The 14,703-nt window shown below is 55.4% G+C and overlaps 7 protein-coding genes across 7 annotated transcripts; 3 read left to right on the forward strand and 4 right to left on the reverse strand.

The window, feature by feature from the left end:
* Nucleotides 1-202: 202 nt before the first annotated feature.
* Nucleotides 203-1,916, forward strand: CPAR01_05104 (uncharacterized protein; the record flags this gene model as incomplete). Its single annotated transcript, XM_060489383.1, has 2 exons — nucleotides 203-230; nucleotides 307-1,916. 2 exons carry the CDS (start codon nucleotides 203-205, stop codon nucleotides 1,914-1,916), a joined length of 1,638 nt encoding a protein of 545 aa, XP_060350849.1.
* Nucleotides 1,917-2,409: 493 nt separating this feature from the next.
* CPAR01_05105 (uncharacterized protein) lies at nucleotides 2,410-3,504 on the reverse strand (the record flags this gene model as incomplete). Its single annotated transcript, XM_060489384.1, has 2 exons — nucleotides 2,410-2,546; nucleotides 2,628-3,504. The coding sequence occupies 2 exons, from the start codon at nucleotides 3,502-3,504 to the stop codon at nucleotides 2,410-2,412; spliced, it is 1,014 nt and encodes a 337-aa protein (XP_060350850.1).
* A 1,596-nt stretch (nucleotides 3,505-5,100) lies between these two features.
* On the forward strand, nucleotides 5,101-6,276 carry CPAR01_05106 (uncharacterized protein; the record flags this gene model as incomplete). The annotated part of the gene is made up of 1 exon (XM_060489385.1): nucleotides 5,101-6,276. The coding sequence occupies one exon, from the start codon at nucleotides 5,101-5,103 to the stop codon at nucleotides 6,274-6,276; it is 1,176 nt and encodes a 391-aa protein (XP_060350851.1).
* Nucleotides 6,277-6,711: 435 nt separating this feature from the next.
* CPAR01_05107 (RNB domain-containing protein) lies at nucleotides 6,712-9,723 on the reverse strand (the record flags this gene model as incomplete). The annotated part of the gene is made up of 2 exons (XM_060489386.1): nucleotides 6,712-9,467; nucleotides 9,528-9,723. The coding sequence occupies 2 exons, from the start codon at nucleotides 9,721-9,723 to the stop codon at nucleotides 6,712-6,714; spliced, it is 2,952 nt and encodes a 983-aa protein (XP_060350852.1).
* Nucleotides 9,724-10,550: 827 nt separating this feature from the next.
* On the reverse strand, nucleotides 10,551-10,844 carry CPAR01_05108 (uncharacterized protein; the record flags this gene model as incomplete). Its single annotated transcript, XM_060489387.1, has 1 exon — nucleotides 10,551-10,844. A coding segment is annotated over one exon (294 nt), but the record flags the coding sequence as incomplete, so codon positions are not given.
* Nucleotides 10,845-10,949: 105 nt separating this feature from the next.
* On the forward strand, nucleotides 10,950-11,213 carry CPAR01_05109 (uncharacterized protein; the record flags this gene model as incomplete). Its single annotated transcript, XM_060489388.1, has 1 exon — nucleotides 10,950-11,213. One exon carries the CDS (start codon nucleotides 10,950-10,952, stop codon nucleotides 11,211-11,213), a length of 264 nt encoding a protein of 87 aa, XP_060350854.1.
* A 14-nt stretch (nucleotides 11,214-11,227) lies between these two features.
* CPAR01_05110 (uncharacterized protein) lies at nucleotides 11,228-11,886 on the reverse strand (the record flags this gene model as incomplete). The annotated part of the gene is made up of 2 exons (XM_060489389.1): nucleotides 11,228-11,416; nucleotides 11,596-11,886. 2 exons carry the CDS (start codon nucleotides 11,884-11,886, stop codon nucleotides 11,228-11,230), a joined length of 480 nt encoding a protein of 159 aa, XP_060350855.1.
* Between the last annotated feature and the right edge of the window lie 2,817 nt (nucleotides 11,887-14,703).

A 14,703-nucleotide genomic window follows, 5' to 3' on the forward strand; every position in this document is an offset into this window, starting at 1 on the left:
CTTGGTGGGGCGCGATAGCGATAGCAGAAGCGGTGTGGGCTGGCAGAACCCGACCTCCCACTAAATTTTTGAAAGTTGCACTGCAAGGACTGGCCGAAGCGCCAGGAAAGTTTTGCGGCGGTCGAGGGTAGCAAAGCACCAACCAAAGCTCACCCCCATACAACAAAAATCTTGCCAAAAGTCGCTTTGGTCAGATATCACGATGGCTGGCTCAATTAACAAACCCAAGAGTATGTGAGAGTATCTCCTGAATTATTGCCAATATCTTTTATGTTATACCCTTTTTGACTAACAGCATCTTCGCAGAGCCAAAGTCCAAGAGGACGACGGTTCGCCTCCGCCACAAGATCGAGAAGAAGTCGGCGGCGAAGCAGAGGAAAGACAGAAAGAAGGCCAAGCAGAACCCGGAATGGCGCACCAAGCTCAAGAAGGACCCGGGTATCCCGAACCTGTTCCCCTACAAGGAGAAGATCCTCGAGGAGATTGAGGAGAACAAGCTGCGCAAGCAGGAGGAGAACCAGAAGCGTCGCGAAATGGCAAAGGCCGCCAAGACGGGCGCCACCGTCGCCGGTGCGACCGGCCAGCAGGTCGACGTGGCCGACGACGACATGATGATCGAGGACGACGATGAGGAGGACGACGGCGACGACTCGAACCCCATGGCCGCTCTCCTGCGCAGCGCGAGGGCCGCCGCCGAGACGTACGAGAAGGAGTTGCGCGACGACGATGACGACGAGATGGACTCGGACGACGACTCGGGCGACGACTCTGACGCGCCCGCCGAGATCCCCGTTGGCAACGCCACCTCCCGCAAGGCCTTTGACAAGGTCTTCAAGAACGTCGTCGAGCAGGCCGACGTCATCCTCTACGTCCTCGACGCCCGCGACCCGGAATCAACCCGCTCCCGCGACGTCGAGCGCAGCGTCATGGCCGCCGCCAGCGGCGGCAAGCGCCTCATCCTCGTCGTCAACAAGATCGATCTCGTGCCCCCCAAGGTTCTCAAGGACTGGCTCATCCACCTCCGCCGCTCCTTCCCGACCCTGCCCCTGCGCGCCTCCAACCCGGCGCCCAACGCCCATACCTTTAACCACAAGGAGCTCACCGTCCAAAAGACGTCGTCCGACCTCTTCCGCGCCCTCAAGTCCTACGCCGCCAGCAAGCAGCTCAAGCGCGCCGTCTCCGTCGGCGTCATCGGCTACCCCAACGTCGGCAAGTCCTCCGTCATCAACGCCCTCCTCGGCCGTCTCTCCGGCGGCCGCGGCGCCTCAAAGGCCTGCCCCGCCGGCGCAGAGGCCGGCGTCACCACGAGCATCCGCGCCGTGAAGATCGACAGCAAGCTGACCCTCCTCGACTCCCCCGGTATCGTCTTCCCCTCCGCCAAGAACGCCTCCACATCGGGCCTCGTCTCCCTCAAGAACGCGACAGACGCCCACGCCCACCTCGTCCTCCTCAACGCCGTCCCGCCCAAGAACATCGAGGACCCCATCCCGGCCGTCACCCTCCTCCTCCGCCGCCTCGCCGCCTCCCCCGACCTGCTGCAGAAGCTGACGGACGCCTACGACCTGCCGACGCTGCTGCCCAGCCGCGCCGACGGCGACATCACGACCGATTTCCTGGTGCAGGTCGCGCGGAAGCGCGGCCGTCTGGGACGCGGCGGTATCCCCAACATCAACGCCGCCGCCATGACTGTCGTCACGGACTGGCGCGACGGCCGCATCCAGGGCTGGGTTGAGGCGCCTGTCCTCGCTGTCCAGAGCGATGCCAAGGGCGCCGCGCCTGCTGCTCCCGTGGCTGACGACGTTGCTGCCGCGGATCAGAAGACTATTGTCACGGAGTGGGCCAAGGAGTTTGACCTCGGTGACCTGTTTAGTGGTCTTGCTGCTGCTGGCGATGAGGACGAGGCGATGGATCAATAAGGGGTGGTGCAGTATAGTAATGGAGAGAACGTAGTGAGAGGAGGAGAGGGGAGTACATGATATCAAAAGAGAAAGTGGAGGAGATGTTGTGGTCCCATTTCTTGGGTTTTAGCTCCCTCATGAAGAGCCTGGCTGGCTGTTAGATTCCTCATTTTGTTTCACATGGCGTTTTTGGGGCGGTCCAAGGGAAAAATAAAAAGTAAAGAATGACGATTCAGCCCGTTGTCCTCATTCAAATCTGCACATACACTTTCATCCGGAATGTCCCTTGTTTTCATTTGATTTGGTCCTTATAGGATTATAGACGATTCTGGCATCCCGAGCGACCTCCTGCTTTCCATCCGCCCAACGGTATTTGGTTGTGTGCAATCAGATGGCGATCCACAAACGGCCATGATGCAATGCCGAATCACAGCTCAGCGGTTGAGAAATTTGCGCTTGGTGGTTGACTTGCTGAACATCATAGCTATTTCAATACTAGTCTCTCCCCGTCTTAGTCGAAGATTGAGAACTTCGACTCGATCCCAACTCCATTGTGCTCTTTGAATGTCGCGTAAGCTGAGCTAGGGCAGCCGGCGGAAGAATTGGGAGCCATCTCAGCCCACGGGAAGTCGACGTCTTCACCAAGATCTAAAAGATCCCAGCAATCTGATTGTCAGCAAGCACTGACTTCGCTGATAAATGGGCTGACAGGATAATAAGGTCACTTACCAGGGTAAAACCACAGTCGCCTCAGGATCCGGAAATGCATCCAGTCTTTTCCTAACCGGGGAACTCTCCTCCGCAAGTTGTGCTTGAAGACTGTAAGCATATAAGAATGTACAATGTCTTCAAGTTCGTCAACCATCATGTCTGGCGTCTTTCCAGCTAACTTCTGAAGTACCATGCACTCCACCGAGGGATTTGGGCGGTCGTTTTCAGGGAATTTCTTTAGCAGAGTCTGTAACTTTGTGGTCCGCCGTCGGCATGTCGTCCAGACTCTGTACGCAGTCTCCAGATGACCCCGAGAAAGAACAAGCGATGAATTCTGCGGCGCGAATGGCTTGGGGTTGTCGGCAACGTTGGATGTCTGCCGAGACTGGTGTGTGGCCGTAGGTGCCAACGGCCTCTCACCGGCAGGTGCTGTTTTCTCCATGGCAGTAGACGTAGCCGGCCTCTGCTTTATAGGTGTCTTCTGCTTCGTTACTATCGAGTTCTCAGATGCCGTACCTGTCACATCCACAGCCTGGACAGTCGCCGGCGCCTTTGATTGCGGTGTCGCCTCGCTGGTATCTGGTTGAAGGCTCACAATGCCCATGATGATCGTATTCTCGCTGTGGTCCAGAATTCTGTCGAGCATAGTATGGGCCTGCTGGCGAGATCCATGAAAAGCGAAAGTTTCTTCTGAAAGATGGTCTATCACGGGCTTGCCAAGGCGTCTGGTGTTGCTGATATTGACGGTGATGTCTCCAACGTCTTCAGTGTTCAAGATGACCCCGAGGCGTCCGAAGACAGGCTTGATGTTGTCGGAAGCGGGTGACGACAGTTTGACTCGCTTGGCCGGTGGTTGAGAGGACGCCTCCGCGGCAGGGACGCCGTTACCTTCCATCTTGAGTCACTCCAGGGATGAAGGAAACGTCAGTAAACCAGCCGAAAGAAGGTGCACTTTGGAAGGGCAAACCTGGTAAGGAGATTCACTTTGATGGTTGTGTAATTCGGAAGTTGGTTTGGGTGGGTTGTGGGGAAGAAGAAGGTGGTGAAGGTAAAGGCTGAATATTGTAGGAAGGGACGCCCGAGGCACATGCCCTCCCTTTGGTAATGCATTCACTGAGTGGTGTGGGACACTCGCTCAGGAGAAGGCAGGTTCGGACAAGTGGATGATAAAATAATCCGCTAACTACCTTACAGTGTGTATTCTAACTTTCTCTTTCTTTGTCGCTATTTCATAGATATTATATAACGAATATACTCGAAGGATTACTGACTGACATCGATTATAATGCCAGTCGTGGTAGTGATAATGGTAATGAAGGCAATAGAACGAGGCTGTCAAGACTGATGAAGCTCTATTTAAATCTGGTACTATTTCTTAGACTATATTCGTGAGAACTCAGAAAGATAGAACTTCTTCGTTTAGTCATGTCCCTTATAAGAGAAAAAGAAGTGTTCTATGGCCGTTATTTTATGAAACGCTCGCTTTACTATGTCAACTATGGACATGGCAGAACTGTTTACCAAAGGCGCCCTCGTCTTGTACGGAACTTCAGGTTACTTCATATCCCTGATAATTCTACTGACTTCGGTGAATTAAAATACCAATTCTTCGTAAAGGCTGTTTCATTCATATCAAGAATCTAGTATATTGTGTTCAGATCAATCCATGGTAGGTCGATGTAGCGGCATATTCCCACCTACTCCCTAACCTGAATCACGCATGGTAGAGCTACGTTCGGAAGTGATAAGAAATTTGATCTCATTCGCTCGCACGCGAGATCACGTCGTAGGCAGTTGTTGAGACTATGTTCATGATCTGGGCAGATGCGGTCAGATAAGTAGGTAGGTGACTTCTGCATTGCCTGGGCTGCCTTCTCTATCAAACGCCCCTTCCCGAAGGAGGTGAATCATGCTCGGGACCTACCTACATAGTGGACCTTGCCTTATTGTAATTCACTCTGAGTACGTACCCACGTGACGCGTGGATGCCAGAGGTCGGTGAGGTCGTCCCCATTTTCCTCCTACCTGCAAACGCCCCTATCCTGCACTTCACTCCCTTCACCTCAAAACATCACGTTTTTTTCCATTCGCACATCAACAGCACACTGGTCGAGGTTTTCAAAGCGCTACACACAAAAAGATCGAAAGGTCTCCGCCTACGTGCGCGCCAGAAGCTCTCTTGTCTGACACGCTTTGCGTGTCATACCGATCGCAGCGGCCTGCCTTCACAGTGTTGTCCCTGCCACGACCACGTCGAACAATCTCTCCAAATGAAGAGATCCAGACCTTTCAGTTCAAGCTCTAACGCTTTGAACTACGGGTCTGATGACGGTCGACGATCCCGAACCGAGGAGGAAAAGACAGCAACCTGGTCAAGAGACCCAAGCCGAATAATGTTCCACATGGCACCATACCGATGCAACCTCACGACATTAGACCGTCACAGAGCCTGGTCACGGAATACAACACGTCTGGGAGCGAATCAATCCAAATGAACGACCAAGAGCGCAGTGTGGAGATTCAGAAGCTGAAGGAAAAGCTGTCGATGTCAGAGAGGTCTTCTGATCGAGAATGTCAAGGCGCGCCATACTCGCCTGTGCGACCCAACCTCAACGACTTCAAGTCGGGGTCCTACTCTGATCCTCAGAAGCTCGAGTATCAGCACGGCATGCACCCTGATCGTGACGAGCAACTCGTCAGGCCTCCCTCCAGACATCGAAGCAGCTCCATCGACCGGGCTGGTTGGAACGAAAACCGCTCCGATCACGTAGGCTCCTTTGGCCGTGACCATCGTAAAGACACCCATAGAGATACACAGCGATCCGTTGCTTCCCAGTCGGGGATCCAGAGGGGGGGATATCACCAAGGTTCCTCTACGAAATCATTCCGAGGCACCTCCAGTAGTAGATACAACGCCAATCGTGCCCACCATACACAGCAAAGGCCACACAACAGAACCTCCCAAGACGAAGCGAGATCGGCGCCGCCTAACGCTCCCGTGGCTCCCGCAGCGAATTCGAAAGCTGCCCAGCACCTGAGCAGCGCTGGTCAGAAGCGAAACAAGGTCTACCACGACACCGACATCCGCCGCCACAAGCCGCCCTTTCCTGGCAAAGTGAAGATGACAAGCGAGGAATGGACCCAGAACCAAATTACTACCTCGAAAATCCTGTACGGTGATCGCTTTGACCCTAACAACATCTGCTCCGACTGCGGCCACGCCGGACATTGGCTCGGCGACTGCGTCTTTCCCGACGACAACGGCACCATCATGGGATGTCCGATCCATAACACGAAGCTTCACGTCCTCGACGACTGCCCAGACCTGCCGCACATGAGCTTGCAGCAGCGCGTGACAATCATGGTCGTACGCAGGAGGAACAAGCCCGCGATCCGGTCGAGGAAGCCGTGGATCGAGTTTGTCAAGGAAGCTATGGGCCAGGGCCTAGAGGAGCTGGTCTGGGCGCCCTCGGTGTGGACGCAGGAGTTTGTGTTGCGCATGATTCACGACCGCAAAGCCCATCAGCCGTGGCTCGACTTCGATTACGGACGGGACCTCGTGTCCAAGTTGCCTGTCGATCCGGAGACACAGGGAGATCTTAGGTCTTTGCTCCGGAAGTGTTCTTTGTGGGACCAGGTTCATAGGCCTGTCCGTCAGGCTCGCTGAGCATGCTATTCGTCTTTCGAGGGTTCGGGTTTGGTGTGTTCATATCTGTGACCGGATGTCTAGTATACGAGGTTGAGGCGAAGATGGACGCGGGATGGGTTTGATGATGAATGATATGCGTCTCCACAGTCTGTGTACGATACTCTAGATAGGTCACGTCTGATACTATCTTGGTGCGGTGTCATGCTGGGCTCCAAAACTTGTGATATTGAAGGGTGCTGCTTCCTTGTAAACACAGGATCGAAGCATGGGAACTGCGTAAAGACACGTTCTATTCCCATTTCACATAACAGATTTTGCAAACCGTGCGTAGGCATAGGTAAACGCGTTCGTTTCTGAACTTTTAGGTTGGCTAAATTTTGGCCATCTTTCTACTTCAACATCTCAAAACACGCAAGAATTCCGTATTTTTATTCCTACATCACAGCGCCCCCCTCAAACGCTAACAAGCTCCATCTTGACACCTCTCTTACCCGTCATCTCATCCTTCTCATCCGTAACCTTGACCTTGACCTTTTGGAACAGCTCCACCCGCAGCTCCTTGCTCCCGCTCGTGGTAAGCACATAATTCTCCGCGTCAAAGGTACTCTCGGGCTCGGGCTCCGCGAGGTCCCGCAGCCGAATCAGGCCCTCGATACCGAACCGCGGGACCAACACGACGAAACCGTTACTGAAGATCTTCATGACAAAGGCCTCCTCCTCGGCGACGCGGCCCTTGAGGGCCTGGCCGACGTAGTAGGCGATGCTGGCGCGGCCGGCGAGCTGGGCGTTGCGGTGGCGGACGTTGATGTTCTTGCAGACGGCCTCGAGGCGGCCGCGGCTGCGGACGGCCGGGTGGATGGCCTCGTAGCCGATGGCGGCGGCGAGCTGGCGGTGGGCGACGAGGTCGGCGTACCGGCGGATGGGGGAGGTGAAGTGCGTGTAGATTTCCGAGGCGAGACCGTAGTGGCGGAATTCCGGGTAGGCCTGGGTGCCCGAGCAAAAGTACTCGGCGGACATCATGCAGCGGGTGGCCATGATGCGGACTAGGGTGTTGAAGAAGGGGTCGACGGGGTCGACGCAGGTGTCGAGGGAGTCGGCGAGCGCCTTGCTCGAGTCGACGCGGAGCTCGAGGCCCTTTTTGACGCGCAGCTGGTTCGAGAGCTCGTCAAAGTTTGTCTTTGGCGGGGCGCCGTGGCGGCGGAGGATGGCGGTCTGGGGAAACGCCTCGTAGATTTTGGCGGCGACGCTGACGTTGGCGAGAAGCATGAACTCCTCGACGAGGGACATTGTGTCGAGGTGCTGCTTCGTCTTGACGTCGATGGGATCCGACGTCTCCGACTCCATCTGCACCTTGACCTCGGGGGAGGACAGGCTGAGGGCGCCGGCGTCCATGCGCTTCTGCTTCAGCTTCTTGGACAGCATCATGAGCGTTCGGATGCTGTTGGTGAGGTCGTCCTGCTGCGAGGCGTCGTCGACGCGCAGCTGGGCCGCCTCGTAGCTGAATGCCTCCTTGGACTGGATGACGGATTTGGTGAAGCGGGCGCCGACGACGTCTGCGTTGGCATTCATCTCCCAGATACAGGAGAAGGCGTAACGCTCGACGTAGGGCTTCAGCGAGCACAGGTCGGTACCGAGAAGCATCGGCAACATATCGATTCTCTTGTCGACTAGGTACACGGTGGTGCCTCGCAAGCTGGCCTCCGTGTCCATGGCATTGGCGGGCTTGACAAAGTGGGAGACGTCGGCAATGTGGACGCCAACCTCAAAGTTTCCGTTGGGGAGAGGCCTTGCGTGGAGAGCGTCGTCGATATCCTGGCAGCCGATGGGGTCGATACTGCAGATGAGGAGCTTGCGGAGATCCTCTCTGTCCCTCCAGCCGGGATCTTCCAGGCTCTGTGGTACTCTCCAGTCGTGGCCCTCCTTTGGCAGACAGTCGAGCACCGTCTTGGGGAAGGGACGGTATTGCACGTCGTACTCCAGCAGGAGGGCCTCCGTCTCCGCGGCCTTGGTCTCGAGCTCACCAAGCGAACGCACAAAGTGGCCCACGGGGTGCCGGGAATCGCGGTCCCAGGCGTCAATCGTGACCAACAAGCGCTTGCCGAGAAGCTCGGAAACCTGTCTCGAGCGCAGCTTGATCTTGGGAATGCGCTTGTCCATGGGGATGAGGAAAACATTGTCCGACTTGCGGCCCTGGCCGCCGCTCTTGCTCGCAGACGAAGGGTCAATATGTCCGACATACTGCCGCCAGTTACGCTTGATGACGCCGACGACCTTTGCCGTCGGTTGCGGCCGGCCTTCGGTGCTGTTCTTATGCGTCTTCTTCACCTCCTCCTGCAGTGCCTTGCGCTCCTTTTCCGAAACGAAGTCCTGCGCTTCCTCCCCGTCGGCGTTCTCGTCGCGCGTGACCGCCTCTTCCTCGATGATCTTGGTCGACGGCTCCTTCCACTGGTCCTTTGGCAGAACCTCAACCACGACTACATCGCCGCTTACGGCCCGGTTGATGTTCTCTCTGCCGAGGACGATGAGAGGCTTGGGGAATGCGGGTACGTGAATGGAACCCTCCAGGTAGTTGTACGGCGAGACATTGAAGATGCCCTGGTGAAGAAGACCGGCCTTGACGCCGGTCATCAGCTTCGACATGGTGAAGTATTCCGGGTAGATCGGGCCGGCGGGCTTCTTGGAAAAGCTTGAGTTCCGCGACTCGGCAATCATGTCCAGCAACCTCTCGCCATCCTCGAGACCGCCGACGTACTCGGAGAGTGACATGGCTGCGACACCTTCGGTCTTGGCCTTCCTCAGGCAGTCCTGGTCGTCGCTCAGCATCACGACGGCGGGCACCGTCTTGGCCTTTGTCTGCGCCAGGTGGTCGGCGTACCACTTCACCGCCTTGCGCACGGCGCGGTCGTTGCGGTCATTGACCGTCTCATTGGACTCCCGGTTGACGTACGTCTCGAGGCGGAAGTCGTTGAAGAAGACGTAGAAGCGCTTGTCCTCGCTCTTTGTGAGACCGACGAGGCGGTTGTACAGGGGCAGCGAGCGGTTGCGCAGCTCCTCGAGCACCGTCTGTAGAATGACAACGTCGTAGAAAGCCGAGCTCTGCTCAAAGAGATCCATGGCGTTCAGCAACGCGTTGGTGTCGGGGACGATGTAGTGCCCCTGGGGGAACGCCTTCGTCCCCGCCGGCTTGTCAGAGAGAACGAAGGGTTGAACTGGAAGGCATTGTTTAGTTGTCATGTTCGTGCGGTAAATCGAAAATGGGGTAAACTCACCATTGTTGGCTGCATCTCTGGGCGCCGTCTGCAGACAGACCCGGCACAGCTTTGACGAGCAGGGGATATCTTGACGCAGGTAAACCTCCCTCACAATCTTCTGAACCTTGCCCTTTCTCGTCGAACGGACGTAGACCTTGCTCGAGATATTGGCGGCGAAAGGGTCCGTCTCGAACGAACGCTTAAGACTCGTCATTTTTTCTGACCTGTCGATTTCTCAGTCGCCTTTTTGTCGAAAAAATGAGTTAGCGACGATGGCGATGAATTTTCTTTGAATTTATTTATTTCGCCGCCCCTTCACACTGGGCTGGGCACTCTTTGATGATGAAAATTGAAGTGAGGTGAGGCGCGGTCACCGTGGGGCGGCTGACAAACGAATCAGGAAGCCTGTGGCGCTTGAACGGTTCCTTACCTTATCGAGAACGTCCGTTCTTCCTATCTCTTATCGATAATGGAACCATCAGCGTCATTGCATCACCTCCCGTCACCACCTCACCGGGCAGACGTGACACCTCAGTTCTGGTGTACCCAAGGTAGGTACGTACCGCAGACTTTCGGTTCCGAACGACGCATCATGCCGTGCACCCCAAGATCAATATCGTGGTTCGCACCTCTCGACAGCAGCTGGACGCGACAGGCTTGCCAACCCGTGTTGTCACCATTAATTTAAGGAGGGCTGTCTTGTCCTCGCCGACAGCCTCATCGGGAAGCAAAATCTTTGTGCTAGTCGACGCGGGACTCGGATGAGGCTGGCCCGAGGAGAGTCAAGTCACCAAGGGAATCTCGTATACGGGCACTCTTCGATTGTTCAATGGCTTGTCATGGTGGCTCACCATGGCGCGCCGCGTTCTCCCTTCTGTCGACCGACGGATGGGTATTGTGAAAAAGAGTTACTATAAGCCGACGAGCCGAATCTCTCGTACTCAAGCATCGCTGTACTTGGAGATGCCCACGAGAAGCGCGTAGAGTTAAGATTCAACCGCCGACTACCTAGATAAGAAAGCAATCCCGCTGGGTCCAAAGCTACCCGACTCCCCCATGTGATCCTCTGTCGTCGTCGGCGTCGTCTCTTGTCTTCCCCGACGAGCATGGTCGCACGGCGTCGTTCCCGAGTCTCTGTCTCTTTACGTTGGGCGCCCCCAGTTCCGCCCACGAGCGCACGGCGGGCGCCACGACGGGAAGAGGGAGAGAAAAAAAAAGCAAAAATAAAAATAAAGCTTGTGTAACTTTGACGCTTTCTCGCTGGTTACACAGAGGAGAGGAGGGGGAAAAGAAGAATAAGAAGCTACAATATCCAAAAATAAGAACGACGAAGGAAGCGATGAATGGGATTACTTCGTCCCATCAATCGGGAAACAAACCAACCTGTTTCGTAGACACGCCCCCTTGTGCTTGGTCTTTCGTGTTTGTGTGGTTGTAAGTATGTGGATGTTTGTGTGTGTGTGTGCTCGGAGAGTGTGTGCCGCCTCAAACGTGACGTTTTCCCTTCTCCTCGAAAAAAGAATCCAACTCGTGGGAGGGGTGTGTGTATGTGTGCCGTCCGGAATAAAATCCGTAACAGAAAACCGATTAATCGAGGGATCAGAGCGGCGCGAAGACCGGGATTGTAAAAGCTTTTGCTTACTGATATTCCGCGTTTGGTTATCAATCACCAAATGGGCTTACCTTACTTCGCCCATGATATGATCTACAGGAAGGAATCACGAAAGAATGAAGAAAAGGGCTACGGTTACGGGGACTCTAACCGGCCTCTGGCCGCTTTTGCCACGCCATGTCAGGTCAGGTTGCCCTGCTTGGATCGGCCGCCCCGGTTCCGTGGCCCAGGCGGCCAAGGGGGAGGGGAGAACGCACGCACACTTGCACGCACGCACACATCGCTCGCGAGGCCACGGCGGGAACGGCCCTCATGTCAGCGTTGCATCCTGCTGGAAACCGTAGTCCCCTTCCCTCGATCTTACGGGGGAGAATCATGAAAGGAAGGGGAGGGGATGGGGGCGGCATGGCATGGCAAGGGCCAGGCTGGCTTCTGCAGGCGTCCGAGAACTCTTGGCCAGGCGCGGGAACGCACCAGGATGTGAGTGAGAAAACGGTTTTGCTTGACCAGCAGGAACCAGAGATGAGACGTCGGCTGCAGAAGGCTGGGCCGTTCACATCTCTGTCCATTGTTCTTCCATCTTCCATCTTCCATCGGTCCAAAAGGAAGAATTGCCGGAGCCAGGCCAATTGAGGAAGAAACCCAATCTGGGCTTATCGAGTCTGTAGCGGCTCGGCCATGAGAGTTTTCCCAAGTCATGACAATAGAGAAATATCGTTTCGGCCGGGAGGCCGGGATTGTGGTACTCGGGGCTTCTTCCTGCATCGCAGTGCATCGCAGATGGTAAAGAGTTCGAAAACGTGGGCTTTGTGGGACCCTGAAAAACCTTGGCCGAAGCAGCTTATTCTTCTGCAGTGCCTTGGTGCTTCCAGCATCAAGTTGCTGGGCATCAGCAGACATTGAGGTTGACGTCCAAGGGCCCGAGAGCCACACCAAGGGCCACGCCCCGTCGCATTCGCAGCGTATTGCGTACGAGTCAGCCGCATGAAAGCAAGAGCAAACAACCTCCCTAGGTTCGGCTCGTCGTCTGAATAAGCTATGAGCAAGAGTCGTAAAATACCGTAAGCTGAGGAAGGTGAGACAGAATAGGAACGGGGCATAAATCCACGACGACACACACACGCACACATCTGTGCGGAGGCGGGAGCTAAAAAAGCGACTGTCACGGGCTGGGCCAAACCTGTTTTACAAATGTGTTAATCGTCTCCACCGGGAATCGTTGAAAGAAACATGTTGCGCCACGGAGTGGCCAAGGTGAAGCGTACGGGGGCCAATGGCGGTTCTCGCGTGTCTGGACACAACGTCTAGCAAGGTCCATCGCTGTCGGTCCTGGTCCTGGTGGTATTCCGTCGACCGGAAGGCAGTATAAGGTATTGCGTAGATAGGTAGGTAGGTAGTTAGTTACACTGGCCATGGCAACCGAGAGAAGCGACGTGATGTTCAAGTGCCGATGGTACCGCTGTGTCGATTGCACCGCGAATTGTCCTTCCGACTGGTACGGTTACCGTGTATCTGTGAGAGTTGATGAACGCCCCCGAGGCTGTCTGTCCCAAAAAGCCGGCCACTGGCTGGCAGAATGGCACACCAGTCGGCGATGGGACCCGGTTGGAGGGTCCCGCGATGATCGATCAAACAAACCACGGACGCCGGCGAGGGTTAGGTTACGTTACGCATGGCCGCCCGTAAGACGAGGTAGGCGACGTATGAAGAAGGAAACATTAGGGGCCCTTTCGGCGTCTGATGGTTGTAGCAAAAGGTAGATGGGAGCTCTTGGAAGGGGAAGAGAGACACAGACGTGAATGGATGACGATGTATTTTGGACGTATTGGAAGAAAGGGTGACATCGTCTTGATTGCCCCTCTTGTCCCCTTGGTAGGCCTACTAGAGCATGAATCAGAGATTACCCAGATGAAGGAAAAGGGAAAAAAAAGAAAGCAAACCACCAAACGATGAAGGCATGCATATATCCCGTCCCTCCACCAGGGAACTTGGAGAGGGCATGGCAGGCCGCCAACCTAAGCGTACATGAGGAGATGTGAACCGTTGCCCATGAACAATTAAACGGGGGTTGGCCAAAGAGAGGGGCAGAGGCATAGCTATTATGACTTACATATGTAAGTATGTTAAGCTGGGGGTGTGATGGTTCATGGTGGTGTAAGAGGTGGTGTGGTGGTGAAGGGAAGGGTGGTGGCCGTGTCTCCACAGCGGCTAGACACCCGCAGATGTATATTGGCTGCTGGTGCTGCTGGTTACTGGCTGCTGGGTGTTGTCTGCGAACAGGAAGCGATGGAGATCGGAATCGACCATGCCTGAATGGGTTCCCACAAAGGAAAAGGTGATGGGCGAGATCATCTCCATAGCTATGTAGATGCTCTTCTGCAGTTGGAGGGAACATGGAAGGGGAAGGGGAAGGGGAAGGGGGTGGGCAGGCAAGGCAAGGCAGGGCAGGGCAGGGCAGGTCGAAGACGGGAAGGGGAGGGGAGGGGAGGTACCTAGGTGAAGGTGGGGAGCTTGGGAGCGTGATGGGAGGAGGCTGAAGAAGAAGAAGAGGTTCAGGGGGTGTGAGAACTGCGAATGGTCAGGCACGTCGCAAACTGGGGGAACAAAGGGCCGCCCCCCCCCCCCTTCTTCAACTGGAACTGGCAGCTGGGTTTCGATCGGGGAAGAGGGATGGCACTGGATGGGTACAGTATATTGTAGTAGAGGGGATGGAGGGGAGAACGTGAAAGATGGAATGGGGGAATAGATGAGCGTTCGCTGCTGCTGCTGCTGCTGCTGCTGCTGCTGCACGAGCGGGTAGCCAGGGTCCAAAGGGTAGTTCCCGCACTGCAAAAAGGAAACACAGCGGGCCATGTCCACCTGCCAGACCTTGTAAGGTGTAACTACCTTAGGTAGGTTTTGCAACTTGTAGTGTCACTGCCCCGGTCTCCGTACGAAGTTAGGGAGTACAGAGTACCTACTCCCCTCGCCGTGTAAGTCGTTTCCGCCCCCGTCCATCCAGTCTCCCGTCCCGTTAGCAACGCCCCCCAGTCACCTTCCCCGGCCGGTGCCAATCTCAGTCAAGGCATGCCTTGTTCAGCCATCAACAGCAAGAAGGACCAAAATCTACCGTCATCATCATGGCTTCTCAAAATTCTCTTCAGACCGATAGCATGTAGTTCATAGGCGGATCGAGGCTCGCTTGTCACTTAGCCCTATAATCATCTATTGTGCGGGCTTCACTTACTGGTGTTGTTAATTCCCGTCAGGAAGCAATAGAGGATAACCTCGATGTAGAAATGAACAGCACCATCACATTCACCACTGGCTCAACATGAGCTCACAGACACATACTAATGCTACCGAGACAACACACTACCTACCCCATACAAGGAAATAGCTTATACGGATAGCAATGGGCAGCGATTGGCGTCCACCCCAGCATGATAAGCGGCAAGCCTCAACGTTGGCGAAAGCACCTACCTATGTACCTAGCACCCCTCGCCGGCCTCTTCTGCTTCAGCCCTCCCACTTGTCTTCTACCCCAGACCATTGGGTGCCGCTGTGCCGGCATTCTCTCTTTGACAGCCACCCATCACAGCT

This window comes from Colletotrichum paranaense (genome assembly GCF_030867605.1).
Source record: "Colletotrichum paranaense strain IMI 384185 chromosome Unknown Scaffold_4.1, whole genome shotgun sequence".
In the NCBI taxonomy this organism is placed as follows: Eukaryota; Fungi; Ascomycota; class Sordariomycetes; order Glomerellales; family Glomerellaceae; genus Colletotrichum; species Colletotrichum paranaense.